Source organism: Perissodus microlepis, chromosome 19, assembly GCF_051167445.1.
Source record: "Perissodus microlepis isolate ML-2025 ecotype Zambia chromosome 19, ASM5116744v1, whole genome shotgun sequence".
NCBI classification, from domain to species: domain Eukaryota; kingdom Metazoa; phylum Chordata; class Actinopteri; order Cichliformes; family Cichlidae; genus Perissodus; species Perissodus microlepis.
The window spans coordinates 25,647,027-25,674,818 of record NC_140479.1 but is presented as its reverse complement, the minus strand read 5'-3'; the positions used below and the strand labels follow the sequence as shown (position 1 = coordinate 25,674,818).

The 27,792-nt window shown below is 40.0% G+C and overlaps 4 protein-coding genes across 5 annotated transcripts; 2 read left to right on the top strand and 2 right to left on the bottom strand.

Moving 5' to 3' along the window:
* Positions 1-294: 294 nt before the first annotated feature.
* Positions 295-9,052, bottom strand: hspa4l (heat shock protein 4 like). 2 transcript variants are annotated; one of them, XM_084914933.1, is made up of 19 exons: positions 8,635-9,052; positions 7,633-7,690; positions 7,397-7,537; positions 7,127-7,249; positions 6,937-7,036; positions 6,709-6,842; positions 6,376-6,620; positions 6,206-6,282; positions 5,967-6,118; positions 5,731-5,837; positions 4,601-4,734; positions 4,026-4,222; positions 3,660-3,734; positions 3,169-3,312; positions 2,826-2,951; positions 2,599-2,706; positions 1,964-2,083; positions 1,369-1,530; positions 295-1,270 (listed from the first exon to the last, which is right to left on the bottom strand). In XM_084914933.1, the coding sequence occupies exons 1-19, from the start codon at positions 8,739-8,741 to the stop codon at positions 1,079-1,081; spliced, it is 2,502 nt and encodes an 833-aa protein (XP_084771059.1). In that variant the 5' UTR covers positions 8,742-9,052; the 3' UTR covers positions 295-1,078. The 2 variants fall into 2 exon arrangements, with proteins under 2 accessions (XP_084771059.1, XP_084771060.1); XM_084914934.1 differs by lacking the exon at positions 8,635-9,052 and adding an exon at positions 8,456-8,614.
* A 1,471-nt stretch (positions 9,053-10,523) lies between these two features.
* chmp3 (charged multivesicular body protein 3) lies at positions 10,524-13,460 on the top strand. Its single transcript, XM_084914516.1, has 6 exons — positions 10,524-10,757; positions 11,282-11,342; positions 11,640-11,819; positions 11,951-12,072; positions 12,285-12,399; positions 12,540-13,460. The coding sequence occupies exons 1-6, from the start codon at positions 10,713-10,715 to the stop codon at positions 12,677-12,679; spliced, it is 663 nt and encodes a 220-aa protein (XP_084770642.1). The 5' UTR covers positions 10,524-10,712; the 3' UTR covers positions 12,680-13,460.
* Positions 13,461-15,007: 1,547 nt separating this feature from the next.
* reep1 (receptor accessory protein 1) lies at positions 15,008-25,190 on the top strand. The gene is made up of 8 exons (XM_084914518.1): positions 15,008-15,137; positions 17,338-17,410; positions 17,522-17,598; positions 17,767-17,887; positions 18,338-18,451; positions 18,687-18,849; positions 20,239-20,513; positions 23,021-25,190. The coding sequence occupies exons 1-8, from the start codon at positions 15,106-15,108 to the stop codon at positions 23,090-23,092; spliced, it is 927 nt and encodes a 308-aa protein (XP_084770644.1). The 5' UTR covers positions 15,008-15,105; the 3' UTR covers positions 23,093-25,190.
* Positions 25,191-25,250: 60 nt separating this feature from the next.
* On the bottom strand, positions 25,251-27,722 carry mrpl35 (mitochondrial ribosomal protein L35). The gene is made up of 4 exons (XM_084914517.1): positions 27,601-27,722; positions 27,266-27,431; positions 25,614-25,758; positions 25,251-25,528 (listed from the first exon to the last, which is right to left on the bottom strand). Exons 1-4 carry the CDS (start codon positions 27,629-27,631, stop codon positions 25,340-25,342), a joined length of 531 nt encoding a protein of 176 aa, XP_084770643.1. The 5' UTR covers positions 27,632-27,722; the 3' UTR covers positions 25,251-25,339.
* Positions 27,723-27,792: the final 70 nt, after the last annotated feature.

The window sequence follows — 27,792 nt, the reverse complement described above, 5'->3', positions numbered from 1 at the left end:
AAATCTTCTTTTTTTCGGTACCAGTACTAGTTTTATTTTGTTGTATTTATCCGCGACACCTTAAAGGCCGGTCCGTGAAAATATTGTCGGGCATAAACCGGTCCGTGGCGCAAAAAAGGTTGGAGACCGCTGCAGTAAAGGCAAAACATTCCTCACAGTAAGAAGATCCTGGGTTTAAACTAACCTGAGGTACTTTCTCCCTGGACTCATGTTCACTCTGCGGGATCTGGTGTCTTAGGCCATCTATAAACATTACAGGTTAACACATCTTTAAGAGTAAATGACTGCTACAAATGACTTTCAATATATATATTGAAACTTTCCATATCACATCTGAAAACATAAGTACAGCACAGATGGCCATTTTCTTCTGAAAATCAATCATTTCACACGTACAAATTTGTCTTGCAGACAAATGCGTTTATTTTTTCCCCCACCTTCAATTAAATATGGAAAAATGCAAGAAAAAAAAAAGGAAATAGGCAACCAATCACTAAAGGAAACTTGGTATATGAGCATTTCCATTGTAACACTAGAATGTGTTCTCTATGTACATGTCTATGCTGGCTGCTTTTGTTTACTAAAATAATATTTACAGTTTGTAGACACGGACATATCTCTTCGAACTCATTGAATACAAATATAATTTGTATTATTGTATACTAACTAAAAGGTTTGCACTAGCAGTGACATGGACAGCACTGTCTATTTCTCTTATGGGTGATATTGGACACTTAAGAGACACGTGGAATGCAAAACACAAAGCGTACCTTCCTGTGAGATACGAAGGAATCGGTTTTACGACAGACTCATATTTTCATCTATTGTGGCATTCTTTAATTTATTTAGTATGGCAAACCTTTGAGAGACTAAAGCACACCAGTGTCACACGTAAGGATGAAAACAAAAAACCTCAAATGGTAAAATCCAATGGGAGAGGACACAAAAAACAGATCCACATAAGTGGTTGATGAGGACTGAGAAATGTTCCCAGGTGTTGATTTTTCTGCGTCTGTCTAGATGCCGTGTGACGGTAAACGCACTGATGGTTGCGGAGTCTGCGCGTCGGACACAGATCTCAGTCCACCTCCATCTCTTTTGTGCCCGGCTTCGTCTGCTGGCTCCCCTTTGCTTCCCTCTTTCCTTCCGCTCCTCCCTGCTTAGCCGTCGGGCCGTTGTGAGCTCCGCTGGTTTGGTCGTTCACCTCGGGGGCCTCCTCCACTGTGGGCTTTGGCCTGTTGATCACTGGATTACATATATCCTCCAGCTCCTGGAGAAGAAGCAAGCAGGTTTTCCAAAGGAGAATCAGAAGATGTCATTCTCACTAAAGGAAGAAGATGATTAGATCTTAAAAAGCAGGTCACACACCTGGATTTTAGCGATCATATCTGCTACTTTGACAACTGGGTCTTGAGTTAAAGCAAGTTTGCTCTGCGCATTCATCTTGCTGTTCATCCAACCCATGCTTTCAGTCACACACTTCTCCACAGTGCTCATTTCCTCTGCACTCAAATGAAGGAATCGCTCGTCCTGGGAAAGAGTTTTTGACGAAGAAAACCTTTAGCAGGTCTAAAATGTATCTCTTTTAAACAAAGTCATCCTATTATATTTTTCCCATAACAAAATACACTTTAAACTATATAAGCTAAAATATGAAAATAATTTAAACACTTAGAATACAAGATCAAGGATATAAACGTAGTAAGACACCATCAACATATTCTCTCAGTAAAATATAAAAATAAATGGTTATTTTGTCACATACCTCAAGTATCAGTTACAGACTGTATTTCTTATAAGTGTCAAGTCATCTATGTGTACATGTCTTATCACGCTTCCTGTTCGCATAACACAGTATTTGTAAAGCACCGCACAAAACACGCAGTTCCAAACACAAATCCTACTTCTGTCTTTTTCCTGTAAAGGAGTAATCGAAGAACATCACAGTCAGAAGAGGGCTTACCTTCTGTTTGTAGGAATCTACAAACTTCATGTAGAGTTGCAGTTTCTTTCCCAGTTCCTCAAATGCTCTCGGCCTGTCCTCATGCTCCCTGTGCCGGTCCTGAATGGGCTGGCCCAACCTCTGGAGAATAATAAAATTCGCGTTGACATTGAAAGCTACAACCACTTTAAAATATTCTTACATCTTTACTCTTTATTCAACTTAACTTTTATAAAGTTCCAAATCACAGCATAAATTACAATCTATAAGATTATATAATGAATGAATGAAACATGAACATAAAGCAATAATTTTGGGTAAAGTGCCACTGAGATTTATAAAATCAAAGGTTTATTTAAGCAAGTAATCATTAAGAAAAATATGCGTGCTAAGTAGTAGCTGTGGCTCAGGAGATATAGCAGGTCATCTACTAATCATAAGGCTGGTGGTTGTATGAATGGGTGAATGAGACATGTTGTATGAGCGAGTGCTCAAGCAGAGTAGCAAAGCGCTATATTAGAACCGGTTTATTTACTTATGTAACAAAATGGAAAATTTACATCGAATCAAATTACTAAAAGTTAGCATTTGGGGCATAAATATTTTTTTATATGCAGTAGTCTGCAAAATCTTTCTTGTAATAAATGTAAACATACCATAAGTGCATCTAGCTTCTCCTCATAGACTTGTTTGGGTTGGTCTTCTCCATCCTCATAGAGCCACTTCTCTGTGTCCTCCAGCATCAGCGTCAGCCGGTTGCTGTCCTGTTATTAACAAACATGAAATGTTTATACAGATCAGTTCTTCATACATCGTCTCAGATATAATAGTCGTTTACTGCAACATGGGGGCCGCTATTATAGATGCAAAAAGTACTACTTACCCCCTCAGTGATGTACTTTTCATAAATCCCACAAAGTTTGTCCCGCAGATCATACACATACTCCTCCACAGCATTTTTTGCATCGTTCAGCTCTTTCACCAGTTTGTCCTGGATAATCATCTGACGCTATGATGAAAAAAATAAAATGAATGAATAAAAAAAAAAAAATTACGGATGTTTCAACCAAGGCGATATTACAGTATGACATTTCTGAATAAAACCTGTGCTTGTCCTGATTTTCTGTCATAAATATATTACAACAGTAGATGTTCATACATAGATATAAAATTCCTTGTATCAGAGCATGACTCGGCTTTTTCCAAAGACCACCTGCAACACTCACCTCATACTCCACAAAGTTAGAAAGGACGTCACTGTCAAGCTGTCGAATGTTGTTGATCACAATGGGAAGATCGATACTCTTCACCTTGACTTTGGGCTTGCTTCCTCCTGCTGCTGGGTCCTGCTTCTCACCAGCTGCTCCCTCCTAAATTTGGAAACCAGAGAACACAATGAGGCCTTTTTGGATTTCCAAACATGGGGCACCTTGCCAAAATAATCATCTATTTTTTTTAAACTAATTAATACTGCATGAGTCCATCTAATTGTAGCACAGATGCATCAATGAGCAGCGCTGACATGAATTCAGCAGCTTGCATGCAGAATCTGTGACAATACATGAATTACTTAATACTTAATTTAATTGAAAGCATGTCTCAACAATATCAGTATCAGGGTTCTGCTTGTCTTATTATCAATACAGTCTGATATGAGCAAGAACAAACAAGAAAAACATGCAGTTTTAAAGCATCTTTAAATCGCAGCCTGACTAACCTTACTGCTGGAACTGGCATCCTCATTCTGCGGCTCCCCTTGGGTTTGGCCTTCCTGATCCACCTGCATTTTGATCTGAGACACATACATAATTATTTTAACGAAGATTTAAGTCAGGTGTCACAGCATTAGATATTTTTCATTGCATATAAAAGATCAATTAATGAGTGTATCTTTCAAAAAACTACAAAAAAGCTGATTTTTAAGTGGCAGAAATCCACTGATAAAAATAAGGAACATAAATTTTATGTGAATAGTACCCATTCTATCCAATAGCTGTTGTGCTTTAACTCTGTACGGCACAAAGAAACCGACCAGCTGACATCTGTGGCATCACAAGAGTGACTGTGGCAACAATAATCCTACCTGCTCCTCTGCTCTGCTCTCATTCTGCACCACTGGCTCTGTATCAGTTTGCATGTCCTCGCCCTCTCCTTTCTGCTTCTCAATCAGAGAAGCGCCGGACACGCTGAAGATGCCGTGGATGTTGACGCGCACTTTGACTTTCACTTTAGAGCTGTCACCATCTGGCTGGGGAACCACATTCTGTACTGAAAAAAAGCCTGGAAGCAGATGGAAAGAAAAGGAGCGGCTTCTTTAATAGGACCTCAACATGTTCTTGTGACAGGAAACTGGCAGTTGTATAGAAAAAAAAATGATATCCCACTTGAGAAAACACACCCACCCACCACATGGTGATACACATACAGTACAGATAATTATGATGTTCGGCTGAGTCACACGAGAACCTGCTTCCCTTACTCCTAATTGCCATCCAATTTGTTGGGCCAGCTACTTAGCGCACCTACATTAGCCGCCTCTTTCTGCATACTTGTGCAGCTGGTTAAAGGAACCTGATACATGCATACATGCAATGTCTATGTAAAACCAAGTAAGGACTGATCACTTTGATGCTAATAGAGCAGAATTAGCACCATTACCTATCCTGTGGTCTGAGTAGGGCAGTTCTTGAGGGTTGCTGTAAAAGGCTTCAAGGTCGAAGGGTTCCCTCTTGTGGAAGGTAATCACTTTGGAAAAAGGAGCAGCATGATTCTTACTGAACACCTCGCACTCTCTGTAGCACAAATTAGCCAAAAAAAGCAAAGTCAGGCAATGGAAAGTAATCACAGTCAGCAGATACTGTGTCCTAGAGCTGACTTGCCTATTTGGAGGAGCATAAAGCAGTAAGTATACATACAGTGGCCTCCATAATGTTTGAGACAAAGGCACAGTTTTTGTGTTTTGTACACCACCACAGTGGATTGTAAATCAGTCAATATGTGATTGAAGTGCAGGCTTTAAGTTTTTAGTACTGAAAAAGGTCACTAGATTAATGCCCATATAATCAACTCTTATCTAGACCTCTTAGGTATTTATTATATTTTCGATTTACAGTACTGTGCAAAAGTCTTGAGCCACCCCTCATGTTTTTAAAAGTGGTCTTAAGCAATAGTTCTTCAGGCTTTCTGAAGGTCTTTCAAAGTTCTTCTTTGGACACTGGCTGCATTTTCATTTTCAGTTCAGTCACTGACAATTTTCAGAATGTTTTTATTTACTGAACCAGTTACACTGACCTATGAATCACTCTAGCATGAAAACACCACCTAACTCAGGTGACGAATCGATGTTGTATCTACACATAACAGACAGCTTAGCAAAGAACCTGTTTTAAATTGTATTTTTAGGCACTTTGTTACCATCAGAATGGTGTGCAGGGTGTCCTTAAAAAAATCTGAGAAAAAAGTGACAAGTGGAGCGCAGGAGAAAAAGGTGAAAGGCCTAAAAACCATCTACCGAAAAAGAAAAGTCATGTCCTTTCCAAGTCCCCTCATCTTTACTGAAATGAACTAAACTGCTGAACCTATTTCCATTTTTTCTTACAAAATATAAAGAATTGAAAGTTAAAGATTGAATTGAAAGCGGTTCAAGATTTTTGCACAGTACTGTAGGTTAGGACTACCATATAAACAGGGTAGAAATACATATATTTATGTATACATAAACCAGTTTTTGTCCTCCAGACACATAATCACAAAAAACACTGTCTCTTGTAGAGTGGTGCTATCTTTACCCCAATCCATCCTCTGTGGGTGATTTCCAGCGCATAGTGATCGGGAAAGGAACCACGTCGGTGATAGAGAATTCCCGAACCTTAAATGCTGGTGACAAAATTGCGCACTACACAGACACATACGCACAAGCAAAACCACAAAGACGAACACATATTTACTCCATTTTATCACTACTATTTTTTTAATATTACATTGGAAAGAAATACTGGGTGTTAATATCCGAGGATCTTCCAACCTGAAGTGCACAGCCTCTTGCTACAGCTTCGTCTGCATTGAGTGTGGTGCTGACGTCTTTGCAGAAGAACTTGGCGATCCTCTCTTTGATAGCCGGGATCCTTGTGGCTCCTCCAACTATCTCCACTGCACAGATATCATCCCGACTCAACTCTGCCAGACAAAACATACACATTCCTGAGCAGATTCTTCCTTTGTGTAACATTAATATCAATTAATTAATAACTCTAAGGGGCGTACTTGATTGTTCAAGGGCCGATTTCAATGGAATCTCAACTCTCATGAGATACTGAGCACACATCTCTTCAAAGTGTAACCTGGAGGATTTAAACATTGGAAAAAAACAATTTAGATAGCCACATTAAGTGTGCTTATTGAGATGAAAAAAAACAAAACAAATAGGTTTTTACCTGTTCATCCTGCTGGAAACATCAATGTCATTCATGAAGCACTCTATGTTTAGAGGCAGGTCGGAGGAGTTGGCACTCATGAGCTTCTTCAGTTTCTCGCACTCCTGGTATAGCCGCAGCACAGCCCTCGGGTTGTCCCTCACGTTGAGCTTGTACTTGCCCTTAAACTCCTCGCAGAAGTAATCTACCAATGCCTCATCAAAATTACGCCCTCCAAGGTATGGATCAAATGCTGTGGCAAGAACCTGACGCACCAGATTGATACTGAGTTTAGAATTTAAGAACAAAAGAGCAGATGCAGCTGGAGGACGAGAAGGAAGGCAAAAGGCTAACCTTGAGTTTGCCTTTGTGGAAGGCAGTGATAGACACCTGGAATGACGAATGCCCCATGTCCACAAATACCACGTTTCTCGGCCTCTCTTCTGGTGTAGGAAGGTCTTGCTTGTAGATCCCATAAGCCAAAGCCACTGTTCATAGACAAGACATTTATTTTCAACCCTTACGTTCCATGTTTGACCATGGCCACTTCATAAAGTTACTAATGTATCCAAGAACACCGACCTGCAGTGGTGTCATTAATTAGCCGCAAGCAATTCAGCCCTGCAATCTGAGTTGCATCGAACACCGACCGCCTTTCAGCATCTGTGAAAAAACTTGGGACCTGTAAAGCAGAGCACAAATCTTAATGTTCTCCTCAACACCGCGTTCTGAATTACACCGACAAGTCTTGTGCACCGTTTTCATCACTCACAGAGATGACACAATCCACCACCGGCTTCTTCAGGGCGCTCTCTGACGTCTCCTTCAGCTTAGTGAGCAGCATCCCCGTGATCTGCTCAACTGTGAACACTTTATCCTCGTCCAAGTAACGCACCTAGGAACACTCAAGCATTTAGGGAGACCCGAAGCAAATTAAAAACCAAAAGGGTGAAGGTGATCAGTTGCTTGGAAGTTGATGGAAAAAGCAAAGATGGGAAAAAAAAAAAAAGGGAAGTGGTGAAAAAGATGTAAAGTACTTTACCTTAATTCCAGTGGTTCCATTGGCCAGCTTATGCAAGCTGTAAGGCAGTTTAGGTCTTTCTGCTTGGATAAATGGGTCATCGAATGCTCTGCCATGGAACTTTTTGAAGCCATGGACTGTATTTTTGAAGTTTGTTATAATCTGAAAGAAAGGAAATACTTAGCAAAGATTAAAAAAGACAACTGTTTGGAGATGTAATGTGTCTGCCAAAAATAACATTTCATGGATGATCTTACTTGACTTTTGGCTGCATTTCCAATCATGCGATTTTTGGAGGCCAAAGACACACAGGCCCTTAATGGGAAACAAACAGAAGTAATCCTGTTAACAGATGTGGCGGACGAAGAAGAACTGCAATTTCGATGGCTGCCAACTGAAATGTTGAGCATTGCCATGGGGGATAGTTCACAGGGGAGAGTGTCTGAACAAGAACTACAAACTAGGGCAGTGAGACATAGCAGATCACCTTGAAAATTAAGCTTTTTCTATCCAAAATAAAGAGAGAGAAAAAACAGGAAAATCGTTGTGTTTAATGACAAAGACCAACGCTTCTCCTCACACAAGCATTCATTTCACATTGGCTAGCAGTGACAAGTCACTCCCTAGCTTCACCTTGCCACAGAAAAATATCCTCATGCACTTAAAGGTGCAATGCTCCTCTCAGTCTCCTTTCCACGGATGCTGCAGCAAATTCAGTTTACAGAAACGGAGACCCACTTGGAGATGATTTGTTTCAGTCCGCCAAGTTGATTCCTTACATTCACCCTGGGATTTAATCCTCTGTCACTTCTGATCAAGCACTTGCATGCGTTAAAGATGCAGTTTGTAGACGGGCCTTAACTGACGCATTATCGTTATACCATGTCAAAACCTATTTGTTATCCTTTGATGTCTGTACAGTATGCAAACACTTTAAAAACGCATATTAAACAAAATAACATGTACAAGTAGGTTAACTGAGTCAGCTTGTCGTGCACTGCGCAGCTCGGTGGTGATAGCCAGGAGACATCTCAACTACCTACAAAAATAAACTGTTATTTAAAAAAGACCTATAATAACCTGCTGTGACGGGAAATGAACTAAGGCCGCATCACTACCGCCGCCACCATCCCTGCTGCCTTCCTGTGCGTCACACCGCTCAGTCAGTGCGCCTCCAGTTGCAAACATTGCGTAACAAACTCACAGGCAGACCACACTTACACGGCGATGATGTCTGTCAATATTTCGGCTATACTTACGGCGTGCATCTGTCACTGTATTCATTGGCAATGGTTTCAATGCCACCGCTCCTGGCCACAGCGATGTAACAATTTTGGAAACCCACATCAATGCCTACCACTGACATATTGAGCGCTCTTAAATTCACCCAAGTTATCCTCCGCAAACGACCGCACTCACACCTAGGAGGAAGGGGGAAAAATAACACACAATGGCGGTCTGTTCCTAATTTTAAATTTATTTAAGCGTGTCGTCCGCTCTGAAAATATACGACACGGCTAGCCGAGCGTGCACTAACTGAATTACTAGCTGTTATGTAAGTAAAGCTGTTTATAGCAAACTCATTCAGTGTAATCCCAGAGAGCAATGATGTCCAGAGCGGATTCTCCCACTCCCAGGCAGCCCTAACATCACCCAGCGGCTCCGACTGACTGTATCTCCTCGGACCCGCCCACGTACGCCTGTGATTGGCTGCGTCACACCCAATGTCCTTACGTGATTGGTGCGACAACCAATCGATAACAGAAAAATCTAGAACCACCTGGAAAAGGGGACCATTGAGTACGTAATCGGCACGGGCCTGACGTAAATTTTACCCTAAATTTAACCTGCAGGTTCAGTTTCCACCTTCACATCTCACGTGCCTCAAAATCAATACGCATACAACTATAATATCTATGACTTTAACATTACTGATAGCTATCTCATCATATCTGATGAGATAGTGGTACATATCATTCAAGTAAGCGCTACCTGAAAGCATTGTTTGCGAGAGGTAAAGCTTAGAGTGCCCTAAGACGATATATTGCTTATACATACAAGTTTATTAAGTCTGTACAGTAATATTTACTGTTATTGCAAACATTTGTTTATAGCGACATATGACCCTGCTGTTTACGTGTCTTATCTCCATGGAAATGACAACAGAGGGTTGCACTGCGCGTAATCACATTGAATTATATTCATTTCATTCATTGGTTTTATTTCAATGCGTTTTATCTGTTTATGTTTACTTCTTTGTTTAAACAAAATATGATATACATAACTTTTCTGGCTAAGTTGTTTAGGTACCTACCATAAGATAAAATGTTCCAGATAAGAATCCTAATAAATAAATGTATATATTAATTATATTATTGGATTAAGGAATCGTTAAGTTAGGTAAGCGTGTCACTCAAACGGCAATTTCCAGTAAAGATAGAATCACACATAACAGCCTTATGCCAACCGGTGCATAGTAATAAAGACATGATTTTATATCAGTAGAAAGAAAACAAAAATTAGTTTTAGGGGGTGTTTTATATTATTATGCTTTACCCAATATATTATATTATTTTAATGTTTTTAAACTTTGACGACAGCTTATTCAGATTTCCGCAAGTTGTTAGCAAAGCAACACAATAATGGAAAATTGCTGTCATATTGTTCTATCTATCTATCTATCTATCTATCTATCTATCTATCTATTTCCAAAATAAATGGTTAATTTTGTGTGTGTGTGGGGGGGGGGTCATAGTGTTTAAAGTCATGGTATTAAATGGCACAACAAAACAAAAATGCACACATTCTTTAAATTCTAAGGTTTTACATATAATAACATAATTAAAATATTTATTATAATAATAATAAAATCAGGTCCTTAGCCAGTTTTACAAGTACGTAAATGCAACCTGAGATGAACAGCAGCACATGACATCGAACACCTTGTTATTATTTATTTAACACTATATTCATAAAAGATAAAATATAATAATATAGCAGACTCTTAAAATGATAAAGACTAAACTAAAATGAGAATAGAGAGATTTTTTTTTAAAGAAACTGTAATACCTTTCTTTTTGATTTGATCCAAATGCCTTCAGTTTTTTTTAGGGCAAACCCATAACACGTCACTGCTGAGTGTCTCATTCGATTTCAGCTTTATTTGAACACTTGTTCTTATTTCCCTGTTTTCTTGTTGAGGACGTGAATGTTTACTCATATTCGGACTCAGCCCGGGGCGCCCCTTGCCAGAACAGGAAGTGATAGTTTAACAGGCTGTGCTAGCCAGCTAGTTCAAGTCAAATAGGTTAGCTTGCCTTTTAACACATTGTTTACGATGGGACTGTTCGGGAAATCACAGGAGAAGCCAGCAGCTGATTTGGTAAGTACTGACTGATGGTGACCAGAACCTGTCTTTAAGAGCTGTGTGGACAAAAAGAAAAGAAAGACAGTGGCTCTAGCTATCCTTGCTAACGTTAGCTGTCACACAGCTAGGGCTTGTCCGTCCTGTATGTTGATACTTCAGGCTGATAATTAAGTAGTCAACAGCACTCTAGTTGAAAAAAAACAAAACAACAACAACAACAAGTTTGACATTAGCTTACATAGTTTTTTTTTTTTACACTATTCAAGATCACACGCTTGTATACGGTGTCCATTAGCCGATTTATGCTTTCTATAATAGTGTGCCTGTTAGCATACATGCTAATATAAGTCTTCACTGTAAACAAACCATGGCTGTCCTCACTTTAGCCAACCTTATGAGCCATTACATATTAGCAGCTGTACATGGCGTCGTTGTATTGCGACACCCGTGTTAAAACGAATATTACATGTACATCCACCTGTAGCTGGCCTAGAAACAGAGACTGTGTCATGTTTTAATAAGATAATGTGCTCTTTCAGGTTAAGGAGTGGAATCATAAAATCAGGAAGGAAATGAGAGTGGTGGACAGACAAATTCGAGGTAAGACTACAGCCAGAGTTTGACACTTCCAGGACTGTTTACATTCAGTTTATATCACTTTCACCTAAATATCTGATAACCAAACTGAGTTATAAATCTAGTGTAAGTACAATGTATTTGAATTGTCTGATAATTGCTGTCATTTAATTATTCATCTGGAAGGTGTAAAATAATCATTTGACTCAGTAAGTCATAAAGATGCCAAATTAGCTTTTTGTAAATGTAATAAATATAATCAAAGACCTGATAAATTGTGTGTTGTCTGTGTAATGAAATTGACATATATTTTGGTTTCAGATATTCAAAGAGAAGAAGAAAAAGTTAAACGATCCATCAAAGACGCTGCCAAAAAGGGACAGAAAGATGTGTGCGTGGTGCTTGCGAAGGAGGTGATTCAGTCCAAACGAGCTGTCACAAAACTTCACGCTTCCAAAGCACAGATGAACTCTGTAGTTCTCAGCATGAAGAATCAGCTTGGTGAGTGTGGCAGAGCACAAGATGGGGAGGAGGGTGTACTTAGTTTGTCACTTAGAGCAGGTTTTCTAACGACATTGTGATTATCAATGCTCTGCTCTGTCACTGAGGAAATCTGTTTTGCGTGTTTGCAGCTGTAGCGCGTGTTGCTGGAGCAATGCAGAAGAGCACAGACGTCATGAAAGCCATGCACAATCTAGTCAAAATCCCAGAGATCCAGGCCACCATGAGGGAGCTGTCGAAGGAGATGACGAAGGTCACTGTTTACCATGATATTATTGTTACATGATTGTTACGCTGTGTCACTGATGTTGTCTGATATTTTAATTCTGTTTATTTTGCTTTGTTGAATTTGAGATATTATTTTAGTTACAGTTGTGTTAAATGTTTGACCAATTTAATTGTTGTGCCAAAGAAATTTTACAACTTTTCATAGAAAAGCTAAAACTTGGCATATTTACCTTTCAGGCTGGTATCATTGAGGAAATGATGGAAGATACTTTTGAGAGCATGGAAGACGGAGAGGAGATGGAGGAAGCAGCGGAGGAGGAAGTCGACAGGATCCTCTTTGATATCACAGCAGGTGACCAAAATGAAATCACAGCTCAAAGTCACATTTTTGTTTTTGTTTGTTTTGGGGGGTTTTAGGGAGTTTAAGTCTGAACCACAGATCAGCTATAAAGTCAAAACACTGAAAACGCTGGTTCTGCTTTCTCTTGTCAGGTGCCCTTGGCAAAGCACCGAACAAAGTCACAGATGCCCTGCCTGAAATGGAGCCCGCTGGAGCCACTGCGGCTTCAGATGAAGAGTCAGAGGAGGACATTGAAGAGATGCAGTCAAGATTGGCAGCCCTGAGGAGCTAAGGTGAACTGCCGCTGTGCTGCCTGTCGAAGTCAGATGGCTCACTCCGTGAAGGACAGAGATGATTCTGGTGCAGAGGTTACAGTTTCGAGTATCCTCATCGCTTCTTGTTATAAATTCACATAATCATTTGGGGTTAACATTGTGCTACGACAGTCAATTTTTCGATAGTCATCTGGTTTACTCAGCCAGAAGAAAATACGTTTTTGCTTTTTGTGTATAATTATCAAGGGTAAACCCTGGGTAAGTCTTTATTATCCAAAGTCAAGCAGAAGGGTAAGAAGGTGTACATATTGTAAGTAAGAAAAGCCTGCTGTGCCTACAGTGCTTCATCATACTCTTCTTCTTCTGTCCAAAGTTATTATAGACTGGTTGTGGAAGCATGTTGATGACAAGTCACATCAGAAATGGCCATTCAGCTGTAGTTTTAATCACTTGGGATCAAATTGTTATTATTTTGGTTGTTCCGTTTACCTGCAGTTAACCTACAAAATCCGAAACACTAGAGTTGGTGGATGGGGTTCACTTTTTGTTTTCTGTACAGTCCAGTCAAAATGTGTCTGTTCTTTCTGTGGCTATACACGTTACACTGATCGGAAACTCCACGCATACTACTTTACTTTTTTTTTTTTTTTCCCTCCCTCCTAAACAGGAACAAGCAGAGGAAATAAGTTGGTTGTTCAAGACGTATGTACTGTGGACGTACTGTGTGTATATTTTTTCTATGTCATTGGAGAAAAAAATTAATTAACTTTTAAGAATAAAGCTGACAGTTACCAGTAACTTGTCTCTGCCTGTTTCTGCTTGCAGCATTGATCACGCTAACCTTTCTTTTTTTGTGTGTTGTTTTTTTAACATCTCAGGTCTCTTCTTGTTATAGTAGGCCTTTTGGGATATGTGAATCAGCCAATCAGCGGGTCAGAAAAAGTAGTGCACACAGTCGGTTTAATGCTGGCAGATAAAATGGCTCAACCGGCACACAAAAAAAATAGCCTATATAAACAATAAAGACCTTAATGAGACTACTCCAAAGACAACGGTCTATCTAATTAAATGCAGGAGCTATGAGTCAAACTATAATAAACTAATGCCTTCTTCTTCTTCTTTTTTTTTAAAGGAGCAGAATTTTAATTTTTAGGAAGGGTTCATTTTCAGTTCACCCCATTTCAAACCGGCTTTTTCTTTTTTTGTTTGTTTTTGGGTTTTTTTTGGTCCATTTTGTTAAAATGGACAAAAGGGTCAAGTTTCTGCCAGCCACGGCCCTCCCTTGGCAGCTTTTGTTGGACTGTAACAAAACCTCGCCTGTGTGCTCTGGCTGCAGTTTGTGTGTGAAAGGCTAGACAAAGCCGAGGTACTGTTGCTCTGGTAATGCAGGTGTTCTCAGGTTTGGGACCAGGGAATGAGAATTTCGAGGATAGGCAATGTCCCTGTCCTTGAAATCACTTTTTAGTTTTTATGAGGTCATTTTAATAAGGTTTGACCTTCAGTTGTAAATGTCAACTGTGAGCAAGATTACAGTCGGTACAATCTGAAATATTTGGACTCTTGCTCATTGTTTTAGGCCACACTAGCTACTCTGCATCTTCCTCAAATTCCCCAGTGTCACCTGATTTGTGGTCATTTGATTAATTGTAAAAATTCCCTTTAAAAATGTTACACCATAGAATAGTAGTAACATCAGGACCCTGCATCCTGAAGTGGGCCTGTGTGTAGTTTAAAGAGCATGACGTGTTAATGGGTAACAGTTGAAAACACCATGTTCTCTTACAGTTGTTTAATACATTTCTTTAATCTTTTCTTTCAAGAGTGTTCAGACTAAAACATTTGTTCCTATCTGCAGCTCTGAGGCAGTGTGATGGATAATACTCTCTACTATTCGGACATAAACAAAGCAAGCAATCAAGAAGTTTACTTGTAGATAAATCGCTAATTAAAATGTTTTCGTTGCAGTAATGCATGTGTGTGTGTACCTTCATTTAAATAACCACAAAAGTATTCATTCAAACACATATCGGCCACGTAGTATTACCGTATTATTCCAAGTAGGAGGTAGTTTCTGGATCTTTGAGCTTTACGGGGATGTGGTTGCAGTATTAAAAGGTAAATTTGAAAGGGATTACAGAATACAAACGCTTAAAAGGAGCACGGAGAGGGGGAACAGGAGATATTTGTCTCCTTTGCAACCCTGCATAAAATCGACACATCCGCACACCCTTGTGGGCTTGAGGACTCACGCTCCGGCATGTTGTGTGTCTACTGTCTGTGCAATGCAACACTGCCATCTATGGATAAGAGCTGTAGGCCGCTCACTGTTTATCCCGCATCACGTTGCCGCCTGTGTGCGTCCACACGCAGCCGCCTGGACGCGCCTGTCATCTGGAGGAAACTCCTCCCTGCAGACAGCGCGTCCTGTCGCCTTCCCAGCGCAATGGTCTCCTGGATCATCTCTAGACTTGTGGTGTAAGTCCCCTTTTTTAAATTAATTTAAAACATTCTCTGTCATAGAGGGATATGAACAGATCGCATCGCCTGATTGTTGCAGGTGGCAAATCGAGACGCACATTAACGGTGGAGAAGCTGCGCGCTTTACAAGCCCCCGCATTTCTGCCTGACAGCCTTTTTAATCAGAATCAGACGTCAACATAGAGAGCAAGTGTCGTGCTGTTCATTTCTGACTGAAAGCAGCCCGGGTTTGATGGGATTGTACTTTGTCGTTTCAGCCGGAATGAGCCCCGGGCCTGTATAGACCTACTGTATTTCTTAACTGGCTGGCAGCGCGCAGCAGTCTGCCACTCTTTGTTTTTATCAAGTGATTTATTTTTTGTTCTAGACAAAGAGATGACGTTATTGAGTGAATAATGTATTATCGTCATACGAGATGATAAAAATGAGTCAGATCCTGAAATCTGGGGGCTTCTTTCATAGCCAGAAGCCCTAAATGTCACTGAGTGGCGAGGTGTCTGAAGAACAGGAGCGGTCTTTGAGTGGACCAATATTGAGTGTGGATGTCCCACATTGGAAAAAAACAAAAGGGATGGGTCAGCCTTCTCAGGTTACAATGCAAGAGCATTTCATGTTATAAGAGTGGATGCATATACCCCCATGTTTTTATATCAATAGCTGCCTGTTTCCTATTATTATTAGTGTAGGTTATGGCTATTTTTTGCCTGCACAAACTATGAATCAGCACCATTGCTGACTGTGTAAAGTAACAGCAGGCTCTAACCTCGAAATAGGGAAGCAATTACATTTCGATAACGAGATTTTGTTACACTGATTGGACCGCCAGCGCTTTGGCAGCTCAAAACCTGGTTATGCAGATTCGTTTTTGGATCGGTGGCCAACAGAAAGGTTTTAGCCGCGTCGATATTTTAAGCGTCCTTGTGTTTCTGAACTCCGAGTTAGCCGGCCAGGCCCGAGCAACATGATGTGGGTCAGTAATTTGATCAGGTCGCACTTACGCAGCTGTTGCTGTTGCTTGGTTGTAGCACTTTCACAGAGTCCACGTCTCTGTCCGGACACCCAGCAGCACAGGTGCTTGCATAAGAGGAGGAATTTAAAGAAAAAAGACAACATATGTGAACTAATTTTACCTGAAATGACTTGACTTTATCTGTCAGCTGCCAAGCCCGTATTAGCCATGAGTAATACTTAGGCTTTACAGTTTCTGATTGACCTCATCTTTCCTGGAAACCTGTAAATGTCTACAAGAGGTCCAAAGATTCAAAACAAAATGTACATACAAATGCTTAAGAAGAAAGAATTATTCCCAAATGTCTATATATGGATTGCTTTAATGCACAGCATACACTGCTGTGGAGAAGTCTTTAGTCACCCCTCATAATTTGCTAGGAAAATGGGAAATAGGTGCAGTGATTTATTAAAACATGTAAATACACATGGAAATAGAGTATAGAGGAAAAAAAACAGGCTGTGCAATAAAAATCTGATGCGATCACTTTTATTCTTTAATGCCTCAACTCTCACAGATGAGTTTTCTTGTTGTTTCTTTAAGTAGTCTTCAGGAATAGTTCTCCAAGCTTATGAAGGACATTCAAAGCTTGTCTTTGGATGTTGCCTGCATTTTGTTGTGTTTTCTATCAAATGTCTTTTGTTCTCTGCTTGTCAGTTTTCCTCAAATTTTTTAAGGACACGCTGCACACCATGCTGAGAAATTACAAAGTTTCAGCTACTGGCTCTTTAGGAATCATCTTGTTGGTCCAAAAATACTATTTTATGCCTGTCAAACTATGTTTTTATGGGAACCTGACAGCAACAAAGTGCCTAAAGGTATAAAATTACTTCTTCACTAAGTTGTCAGTTATGTGTAGTCACAACACTGGTTCATCCCTTGGGTTAGGTGCTCAAAGGATTCACAGGTAGTCATAGGAACCAATAGTTCCTGCAGTACAAAGACTGTACAGCATATGAGTTAAACAACAGCCAGTGTCCAAAGAAGACATTTGAAAGACTTTCAGAAAGCCTGGAGAATTATTGATGGAGATCAATTTAAAAATTACAAGAAAGTCTGTCACTTTGGAAACAAAACATAGACTTTTTCACAGCAGTTTATTGTTTTTAATCATGTTTTATTGCATTAAACATGTCTTTGCGGCACGTTTTTTTATGTCTGAATATTAATCGGTTTTCTGTCTTTTAGACTCGTCTTTGGTACACTATATCCTGCATACTCTTCTTATAAAGCTGTGAAGTCCAAAGATGTGAAAGAATACGTGAGTAAAATGTTTTTTAGCTTTAAAATAGTAACATCATGATGTATTAGTAAATAGAAGTGTTTTATGTGGATTTGCATTAACAGATTTGACTTTTCTATGACATTGCAGGTGAAATGGATGATGTACTGGATAATATTTGCCCTATTTACATCTGTGGAAGTGTTTACAGACATGTTTCTTTGTTGGTAGGTGACTGCAGATGTTTTGTGTCAATGATCGTACAGAGGCCCTCCGGGGAATATATTTCAACTCTTGTCTTGAGTCTTGTAGGGTTATCATTAACAATCTTTATGGCAGACATAAAAAAAACACAAGTTATTGTGTTTTACTGCTACTCCGTGTTTTCACTGCAGGCTTCCTTTCTACTATGAACTGAAGATAGCCTTTGTGGTGTGGCTGCTATCCCCTTACACTAAAGGTTCCAGTGTGCTATACAGGAAGTTTGTTCATCCCACGCTTTCCTCAAAAGAAAAGGTGAAATCCCTTTCCTTTTTGTTGTTGTATCTTCCTTTATTTCCTCTGGTGCAGTTAAAGGAAAGGCTTAGGGGGCAAAATGTTCAGTCTAGGCTTTAAGCTAACACGCGTGGTTTTGTGTCTAATAGAACTGGAGTTTTGCGACTGCCTCAGGAACAAAAGTGCCTTTGTGCCAATTCACTTTCCCACTTAAGCTTTTAAAAATGTGTCCGCTGGACAGAGGCAAAGACATGTCACAGTCTTCTTCCATTCGTCTTTTCCTTTCCACCTTTTTTTCCCCTCTGTTTGTGTGGCAGGAAATTAATAAATGAGCTTTCTGAAGATCAAAAGCCACAGAATGAAATGATGCAGTCAAGCAACACATGAAACAGCTGTCCAGCAATTACACAATGCCAATGAGATACATCATGTTCATGTGATTCTTTTTTTTTTTTTTTGCTCTTTGTTTAGGACATTGATGAGTATATCTGCCAAGCAAAGGACAAAAGCTATGACACACTGGTGCATTTTGGGAGAAAAGGACTGAACGTTGCAGCCACAGCTGCAGTCATGGCTGCAACAAAGGTAATGCAGACTCTGGACATTTGTTTTGTACTGCACTGGGGTGCTCAGGCATTGTAAATAAGGTGTCAAGCTTGTTGTTTTTGCGGCGGATCACATTCATGAAGCTTTGAACATTTGTTTTTGAAGCAGAGGACGCAGCAGATTACTGTAATGTTTGTGTATTTCATGATGCCATGTCATCCCCAGCCTGTCTCACACTGCTGCTGATACTAAAACATAGCCTTTCCCGGTTTAGGGTCAAGGAGTTCTGTCAGACAGACTCAGGAGTTTCAGCATGCAGGATCTCTCTTCCTACCAGTCTGACCCTGTTAACAGCAGCTCCGACACTACGCAGCCTGCAGCCGCACAGCACCGAACCCGACCTATGATGCGCAGCAAGTCTGAGAGCTACAACAAGGGTGAGGAGATGTGATTTCCATACTGCTTCATGCCACCTACAGTAGCCCTGAAAACTAAATAAACAAACAACAAATAATAGTCTTATAAAGCATTATAAAAATGTAAATGAGTTAAATAGCACAACATACCGAAAAATATGGAAATATGGGCTCCATGAGCACACTGTAGGAGCCATTACAATGCTGCAGCAGTGCCTGCCTGGTTTGTGTGACGCAGATTATCGAGGCGATATCTGTTTTCCTGTTCAAGTTCGTTTAAGCCCAAAGATGTTGTTTTTGTTTCCTGACTGGCCCCCTAACCTCAGCCCTACCTTCCTGTTTGGAGCAGGTCAGGCCCTCACAGGGCTAACCATCCTGTGACAAAACTCGCATGCAGCTGGAGGGATTTTGTGCCAACTTTAACAGTGGAATCGGTTATTGTTTGTCCTAATTCGGTGCTGTATTTTTCAGATAATTAAAATTTTTTTTTCATGTAATTAAATTTAGAAGTAACAACAACTGTTAATATCGATGGGGTTACGGTATTATTAAATAATGAATCTTAGCAAGGGTATGTCATCGAATATTTGGTAACCAAGCTGTTGTAAACATCTGAGGCAGCGTTTGAATTTTCATTCATTCTGAGGATCTTTGTTATTGCCGACAAATCCAAGTAAAAGACCAAAACTATTACTTTCTGTGACTTAGACGTTGTCTGTTGTTCATATTAAGGCTGCATATGTTTATATGTCTAAATAATGTCCTAAACAGCTGAGCAGTGTAGCTACTTGGATACATTTGTTGGGGACTATTTTCAGCTGTGGATTAATACACATTTGGCGAGCTGTATTTTTAGTTGCACGGTTGGTTTGGGGTGGAGTTAAAATTAATATGAATCATAATAAATGTCAGCTGGAGCTAAGATGTGGTTCATTAATGTGTTTTTATACTTTCTGTATAACAATGGCGCTTAAGGCGCAGAGGCATCAGAAAGTTGCTTTTTTGTGGTTTTGATCTTTTTGTGAGATCATTGGATTTGCTGACAACAACAAAATCACCAAAATGCAAAACCACTAAAGCTTCTACGATATTATCTTTTGTCTTCTGTTGTGGCATTATTTGACATGGAAAACAGGCTAATAAGGTTTACTCTGACTCTTAAAATAATAGAAAGGAGGACATAAGGAGGGCTAATAAGAACAGCCTTGTTATGCTTGTATTTGCTGCAGCAAATTGCTGTTTGATCTCAGTCGTGCAGCATGCAGGATGATGATGCATTATGATATGAGCATTCGTAATCCGCAAACTGACCAAAATCAGCTACATCTCTTCTGTAATGAAATGGGAAGCATTAGGCCTTTGATTGGTTAGTTTTTCATTCCCTGCTGCCGACCTTTTCCCACGGTACAGGGCAGGATTTTGACATGACTGAGTTTGAGGTGTTGGGGTTGGACCAGTGGGACTCCAAGGAGTTTCTGTCCCAGACTGCTTCAACTTCTGAGTCTGAGCCCACGCCCATTACACCCACTATGACACCCCAGTCCACCCCACCCTCCGCACCCTCTCTACCTCCCACTCCGGTGGCTCTGGAGCAGCCTGAGGAGGTGAGGAAAGAGGCGCAGGCAGCGTCAAGCTCTCCACAGCTCAGGCTGACTAAGCGGAAGGCTCCTGAGGTACACTGCCTTGTGAACGTGGCTGCTCAGCTGCTGTCTGATCCTAACTGCCCCTTGAGAATGGTGATTTACTCAATGATTCACTAATTTCTGCTGCTGCGTGCCTAAATAAATCATCATGGTCCAGTACCTATGCGATGGTGGAGAGCCAGATTGCTAATAGAATTTCTGCACTGATGAAACTGAATCATGCATTAACTTGGTAGAAACATTATTTAGTTCAAATGAATGCATGATTGCAGTGACTCAGATTTTTTGGAAATATTAAACATTGTTGATAAATTCACACGGTTTGCCTTCTAGTGTGTTTCACCCATTTAGAATAACTTTTAGTTTTGATGTGGAAATGTTTGTGTGAAATCCTTCCCCGGAATGAACCAGCATTCATTCATAAACCTCAACACCTAGTATGTCTTTGATTGGCATTCTCAATGAACAGCTAAATAAAGCAGGATTATTAAAGGATAAAGCTGGCAATATTTTTTTTTTCAGTTTTCAGAAGATTACATGAAAAAATCAACAATGAATTGATACTACAAATGAGTGTTGCCTGGGTAGCTAAAGCCTGAAAGAGCTTGTTCCTTCTTCCTGTGTGACCCAAACCCTGGTAGAAACATCAGTAAGCCACAGCGCATGTGCTGAATGACATAATGTTTCATCACAATCAACATGGGACTGTAGTTTTTTGTTGTTTTTAAGTTATTACCACATCAGTCCCCTGATACCACAAATACTCTGCTGAGAAACAAATGTGCATTTACACCTCGAGACCTAGGACTTTTTTCCTCCCCCTCCCAATCAGTTAGTAACAGCTCCACAGATACAAGGCCAAACTGGCGCCTTGAGGCGACTTTTGTTGTGATTTGGCGCTATATAAATAAAATTGAATTGAATTGAATTGAAACTTACCTATTCATTGCTATTCTCTAAGGTCTCGCTATTGACAAGAGAAACGTGAGAAAAACAGTAAAGCATGCTTCTCTTAACCACCAGGCCAAATTCAAGTTTTAAAGACACGAGCTCTTAATTAAGCTGCGTATTAAAATCACGAACAGCCTCTCAACAGTCAGTAAACACTGATGTCATTTAAGCTATTCTGTGCCACATTTGATTCAACATATACTCACCAGACACTTTAAGTACCGCCTTGTTCTTACCAGGTGGAGCCTATTTTGTTTTCAGAGCTACTTTTAGTCTTCATGGCAGAGATTCAACAAGATACTGGAAACATTCCTCAGAGATTCCAGTCCAGGTTGACATGATAGCATCACACAGTTTCTGCAGATATGTCCGCTGCATATCCATGGTGGGAATCTCACATTCCACCACATTTCAAAGTTGCTACGTTGGATTGAGATCTGTTGACTGTGGAGGCCAGAACAGTGAACTCACTGTCGTATTAAAGAAGCCAGCTTGAGATGATTTGAGCCTTGTGACATGCAACATTTTCCTGCTGGAAGCAGCCATCAGACGATAGGTACTGTGGTCATAAAGAGTTGATTTTAAGGGACCCATAGTATCCTATAAAATACTAGGATACTGGCAGCATTTCTTCTATTGTCCAATTTTTTGAGCCTGTGGAAATTGCAGCCTCAGTTTCCTGTTCTTAGCAGGAGTGGCACCTGAAGTGATCTTTTGCTCTTGTGTGTTCAGAGAAGCTCTTCTGCGTAAACTTGGTTGCAAAGAGTGGCTATTTGGGTAATCATGTCATGCTCCTCTGACATCTGATATCAAAAAGACAATTCACCCAGAAAACTGCCACTCACTGCATTTTTCTCTCTTTACATACCATTCTCTGTAAACTCTACAGATGGCAGTGTGGGAAAAATCCCAGTAGATCAACAATTTCTGAAATACTCAGACCAGAACCATCTGGCACCAACAACCATGCCATCACTTAAATCACTTTTCTTCACCATTCTGATGCTCAATATCCAGCAGGTCATTGTTCGTAAATGCACTGGGTTCCTGCCGTGTTATTAGCTCTTTAGATATTTGTGTTAATATGCAGCTGAACAGGTGTCCCTAACAAAGAATTAAGCACAACACATTCATAGTCATAGTGATACTAGGCGGCCTCTTCAGTAAAAGTGTTGCACTTGGCAACCTTTGAAAGCGTTACATGCTGTGTTTTTACCCTAGAGACAGTCTGGTCCCAGCACACTGAGCTGATAGGGGTTAATCCACAGAAGAAGATTATTCACTATTACAATATTTACTCCTCTTTTGTAATATTTACAGTACTTTTTTTTTTTAAATTGCCGTCTGCTCCTTAAAAGGAATTAAAGTAAATATTTGCAATCTCCGCTCCTGTTAATGACTTCTGTAGAAATAAACAGGCTTTGGTCTGAGAGGTAAATTGGAAAAACAGGGAAACCGTTTCTTAGTTTTCCTTTCATCTTGACAATAAGAAAAATACGAAATAATGCCAGCCTTTATCCTTTAAATACTTTGCGACTCCTTGCAGCTACTGGCTGACTGAATTCCATCTCTCTGTTCGCTTCTCTCGTCCCTTCTAGCCTCCTCATAGAGTCTTAAGGCCTCTCACAAGATCCAGGAGTGCTCTTTCTTCGAACAATGAAGCCATGTGAAACTGTCCTCAAGACTACTCCAGCTGCCTTTGCTGCAAGAAGTTAAAACAAAAATACTGAATGGCCAAAAGCTACATGACTGAAGCAGCCCTGCTTTGGAATATGGTATTACCAAAGTGACCTATGATGACCCCTCTATATACAGCATATAGCAAGTGACTCGTGATTTAAAATGTTGAGGTAGGAGAAATGAGTGAATGGGCGCCATGCTGAGAAGACACTTTGAGTTTGTTGGTTATTGAATATGTATTTATGTACAGGTTTATGTGTGCTTCATCTTTATGATTTCTTTGTTTTTAATCTATCAAGTCTGGACAGGCAAATGCATGTGTGTCTTCCCAGGCATTAGTCTGCTGTTATTAAACAGAATGTACTGTCACTGAACATTACAGCGGGCACAGTGAGCAAGAGAATGTGATAGAAGCCAAGGATCAACAGCATAGACCGGGCTGTTTTTACCCACGTGAAATAATTTTTCTCTGGAGAGCAGCTTTTCTGCACTTCAATAATTATCACAACAAAGTATTAATAAATCAATCAGTTATCCAAGCGAAGATCAAGCAACAAGTGACAGATATGATTCTGTTTATTACCTCTCTCTTAAAGCCTTAAAAAAAGAGATAGCAGAGACTTAAATGTTGCATTTCCAACGGTGTTCTTATTAATATGCACTAGGTTTAGAATAGAAATCACTGCCCTCAATAATCTAAAATAGCTGAATAAATAAATAAATATAAGTCACTGAACACCACCATCAATCACTTTCATTATTGTGCGTTTTTTCGGTGGTAAATAGTTTTTTTGTGTACCAAAAAACAACACGTGCATCACAGATTTAGAAAAGAAAGAAAGAAAAGAGAAAAAAAGTCATTACATAAGATGTTTCGTTAGTGGAGCTGACTGTTTTTGACAATCTGTTTAGTTTCTAAGCATGTTCTGTCATTTATTTGGCAGTTTTTAGTGCAATTAGGATTAAGTCACTTTTCTGCTGTAGCAAGAGTAGGATACTACATGGTTAAACATTAACTGTATATGGACATGGTTGTTTTTTCTTTTTATTTACATGTTTAAAATCACTGTGCAATGTTCTGCTGTGAACTGAGCAACTCTAAGCCCGACTCTCGTTACCGTTATTTGCTTCCGTTGTTATTTAGAAAACCACGAGAGTGACTTTAGTGGTTTTTCAGGTTTACAACCTTTATGAATTAGCAGTGCGTGGTGAAGCGTTGTTTGTTTTCATCCTGAACTTTACTCGCTGAGCCTGAACCTCGGCGACGTTCTAAACAAAGTATCACTGTGCTGGTTGTCGATTGACAGGATTAGCCCAGGATTCTAACTTTCCTCTATGTATCTGTATCATTTAAGGTGGGTTTGAAACAAAAAGCTTCTCAGGTACAACTGTTCTGTTTACACGTCACTCACTCTGATGTTGTAGATACACTTATTATGCACATAAAATGCTCTTTAAATGGATAAACGGTTAAAAAAATGGGGGGTGGGGGGAATCAAATGATGTGTTTAAGCATTAGTAGTATCTGTGGTAGTGTTGGAGGTGATTTCTTTGAAATTCATTCAAAGCAAAACAGGAAAAAACATGTTACAAAGTTGCAGATCTGTATACTTGTGTGTAGATCGATGAAGTCATCATTGCATGATGTTTTGTTATTAATTTGTATGAGAATTTGATTTCTTAAGTGCTTTTGTGTGAAGCTGTTGGCCTCTTCAGATGCCTTGCTGGTAAACATTTTCTTCTTTAGTTGATTTATAAAGAGAAAAAGAAATGTTATGGCTATCAGTTGGTTAAATATATATATATCTATACACACACACGCATACAAACATGTCTTATTAACTGGTAAATTAGCCACTTAACACTTTATTCAGTGGGAGACACGCAAGTCATTGTACTAACGTATCCTCAGATTTTTTTTTCTGGCAGGCCAGAATGTTAAGTTAATTCAACTTAAACTTAATTGTGAATTATGAAACGAAAAGACGTGATGTGATGGCATATTGGTTCATGACTATCAATTTGTTTCACTTGTTTAAATATTTCTGTTGGTGAAATCAACTTACAACCATTAAATATAAAGCAGAACTTTTGTGTCTGTGTTCTTTTTTCTGCGCATTTGCTTTAAAAGAAAACTTACAGGGAAAGTATGGCAAAATGTGATGATTTATTTGACACATATACAACATCATTACATTACAAGCAGAAGACAAGATGTCATTACGTGAATCAGCAAATTAGGGTTTGAGGTTGACCCGATCGTGGTACTTCAGGTATGGATCATCGACGTACCAGTTTCTCCTTTTCCAAAATGAGGTTGTCATTTTATCTAAAAGCTTGCATTGTGTTTTGCTACAGAATACGATCTCTCTGAGGCGCTTTCGTCTGGCAGGTTTCTTCTTCCAGAGCTTCTTCTTGTATCCAGCCTGTTCACATTCGAAATCAGGAAGTTAAATTTAACACGTTACCTACAATTAACATATGATTCAAGCAGCTGTAACACATACAAACCTTGCGTCGGATCCAAAGGCCACAGTGCAGCCTCATGAACCTATCTGTGACAGATTTTACACTCTTTCTCTTCCCCTTCTTGACACTATAGTAAGTCAGACTTCTGCTTGGCTGCTGAGTTAGACTAGGAACAAGTGCCGACACCCTGCAACAACACAGAGAAGCAGAACAGCTGTTATAAAGAACATACTTACTTTGTACACCTGTTCACCAGCTTGTTAACACAAATATATAATTATTCACTCATATGGAAGCAACTGAGTGGCTTTTGTCATGTAGAGGATGTACTGAAATTAAAACAGAGCATCAGAATGAGGAAGAAGTGACTCTGAACATGGTTGCATGGTTATTTGTGTCAGAAGGGTCAGAGTATTTAAAAAGCTGCTAATCTGCTGGAATTTTCCCAAACAGTCATCTCTATGGTTTACAGAGAATGAGCTAAAAAAAAAAAAAAAAAAAAAAAAGGAGAACGTTTCCAGTGAGCAGCAGTTCTCTGGGTGGAAATGCTTCAACACCAGAAGTCAGAGGAGAATGACCAGACTGCTTCAACTTGGTAGGAAAGCAACAGTAGCTCAAATACCCACTATTATGACCAAGCTGTGCTGAAGAGCATCTCTGAACAGGAAACTGATGCTACAGTTAATACTGGGTCACCAAAATTGGACAACAGAAGACAGGAAAGAGCTTGCCTGGTCTGATGAGTCTTGATTGTTGCTTCACATTCAGATGGTAGGGTCAGAATATGAGTAAACAACATGAAAACAGGTCAAACTGCCCTGTATGAACTATTGACACTGCTGCTCATGTTGGAATAGTGTGGGGATATTTTCTTGGCACATTTTGAGCCCTTAGCACCAACTAAGCTGAGCATTGCTGCTGACCACGTCCCTCCCTTTCTGACCTCTGTACTCATCTTCTGACGGCTGCAGGATAAAGCATCATGTCACAAAGCTCAAATCTTCTCAAACTCATATCTTTGAACATGACAATGAGAATGACTGTATGCAAATGGCTCCATCATCACCAGAATGCAACTTTGGGATGTGGTGGAGCAGGAGACTCACATCATGGATGTGCAGCGGACAAATCTGCAGCAGCTGTGAGATGCTGTAATGTCAGTTCCCAGCACATCATTGAATCTGTTTTGCCTTTATAATTAAGGAAATTATGAAGAAAAAAAATGGGGGTCCAAAAAGGTGAAATAAATTATTTATTTTAGGTAAAATAAATAATAGAAAACTATTGTTTTTCAGACCCACTGCAAAGTGCTTACATTATAAAGACTCTGTGATGCAGCTGTTGAAGTCACATTTTAGTCATCTCAGTTTTTTTGTGTTTTATATCCGAAATAAAGACGCCTTTTGCCAACAGTATAAACAAATAACTACAAAACACTCCCAGTGAGCGTGGAAAGCAGGTGCTGTGTCACTGCAAGTCCTCTATGCTGTATTTAATAAGTGGGCCGGCTGTCCACTACCAACAAAAGTGTCACAAGATGAGATTAGCTCGGATTATCAATTCAGTGAAACGGTTTCCTGGAGGAAAACCTGTACCTAATCGTGATTAGGACGAACATTAACCTAGCCTGTTACTTTGGGGAGCTTAATTACTCAACTGCACCCCCCTCATATTTCTATTCCTTCACTCCTTACCTCTGCAGTATGTTGTAGCGGGGTGTCTGCCACACTGTACCCTGGAGAGGAGCACGGACAGCGGCTGTAAAAGAACTGTAGAGATGCACAGACTGGACGAGGCTGGAGAACTGACAGGTCTGTGGTGTCCGGGCACATACAGACACGGACAGCGGCCTCAGCAGCCCTGTTGTCAAACACAAGGACGACAGAGAAACACATGAATATAAAACCGAATTCAGCTATTTCTGTATGTGTTACTGAACAGCACTGCTCGGTAAGACACAGATGATAAACATGCACCGCATCAAGAGAGTGAAATAAAACTGTATTAATGTCAAACTGCAGTTACACACCGGACAGCCTCCTTGCCAGGGTGGCCGCCATATTTCCTCCTGAACGCCCAAGTAAGTACGGTGGCCCGTTAGGACAAACCTTCTTGTTAAAAGCATGAAGTTAAGTTGAAGCGACACAGCGCTTTACCGCCACCTAGTGAAGGACATGGTTGGCTGTGCTGTGCAGGATATGGCGAACCAGAGCAGGCTAAA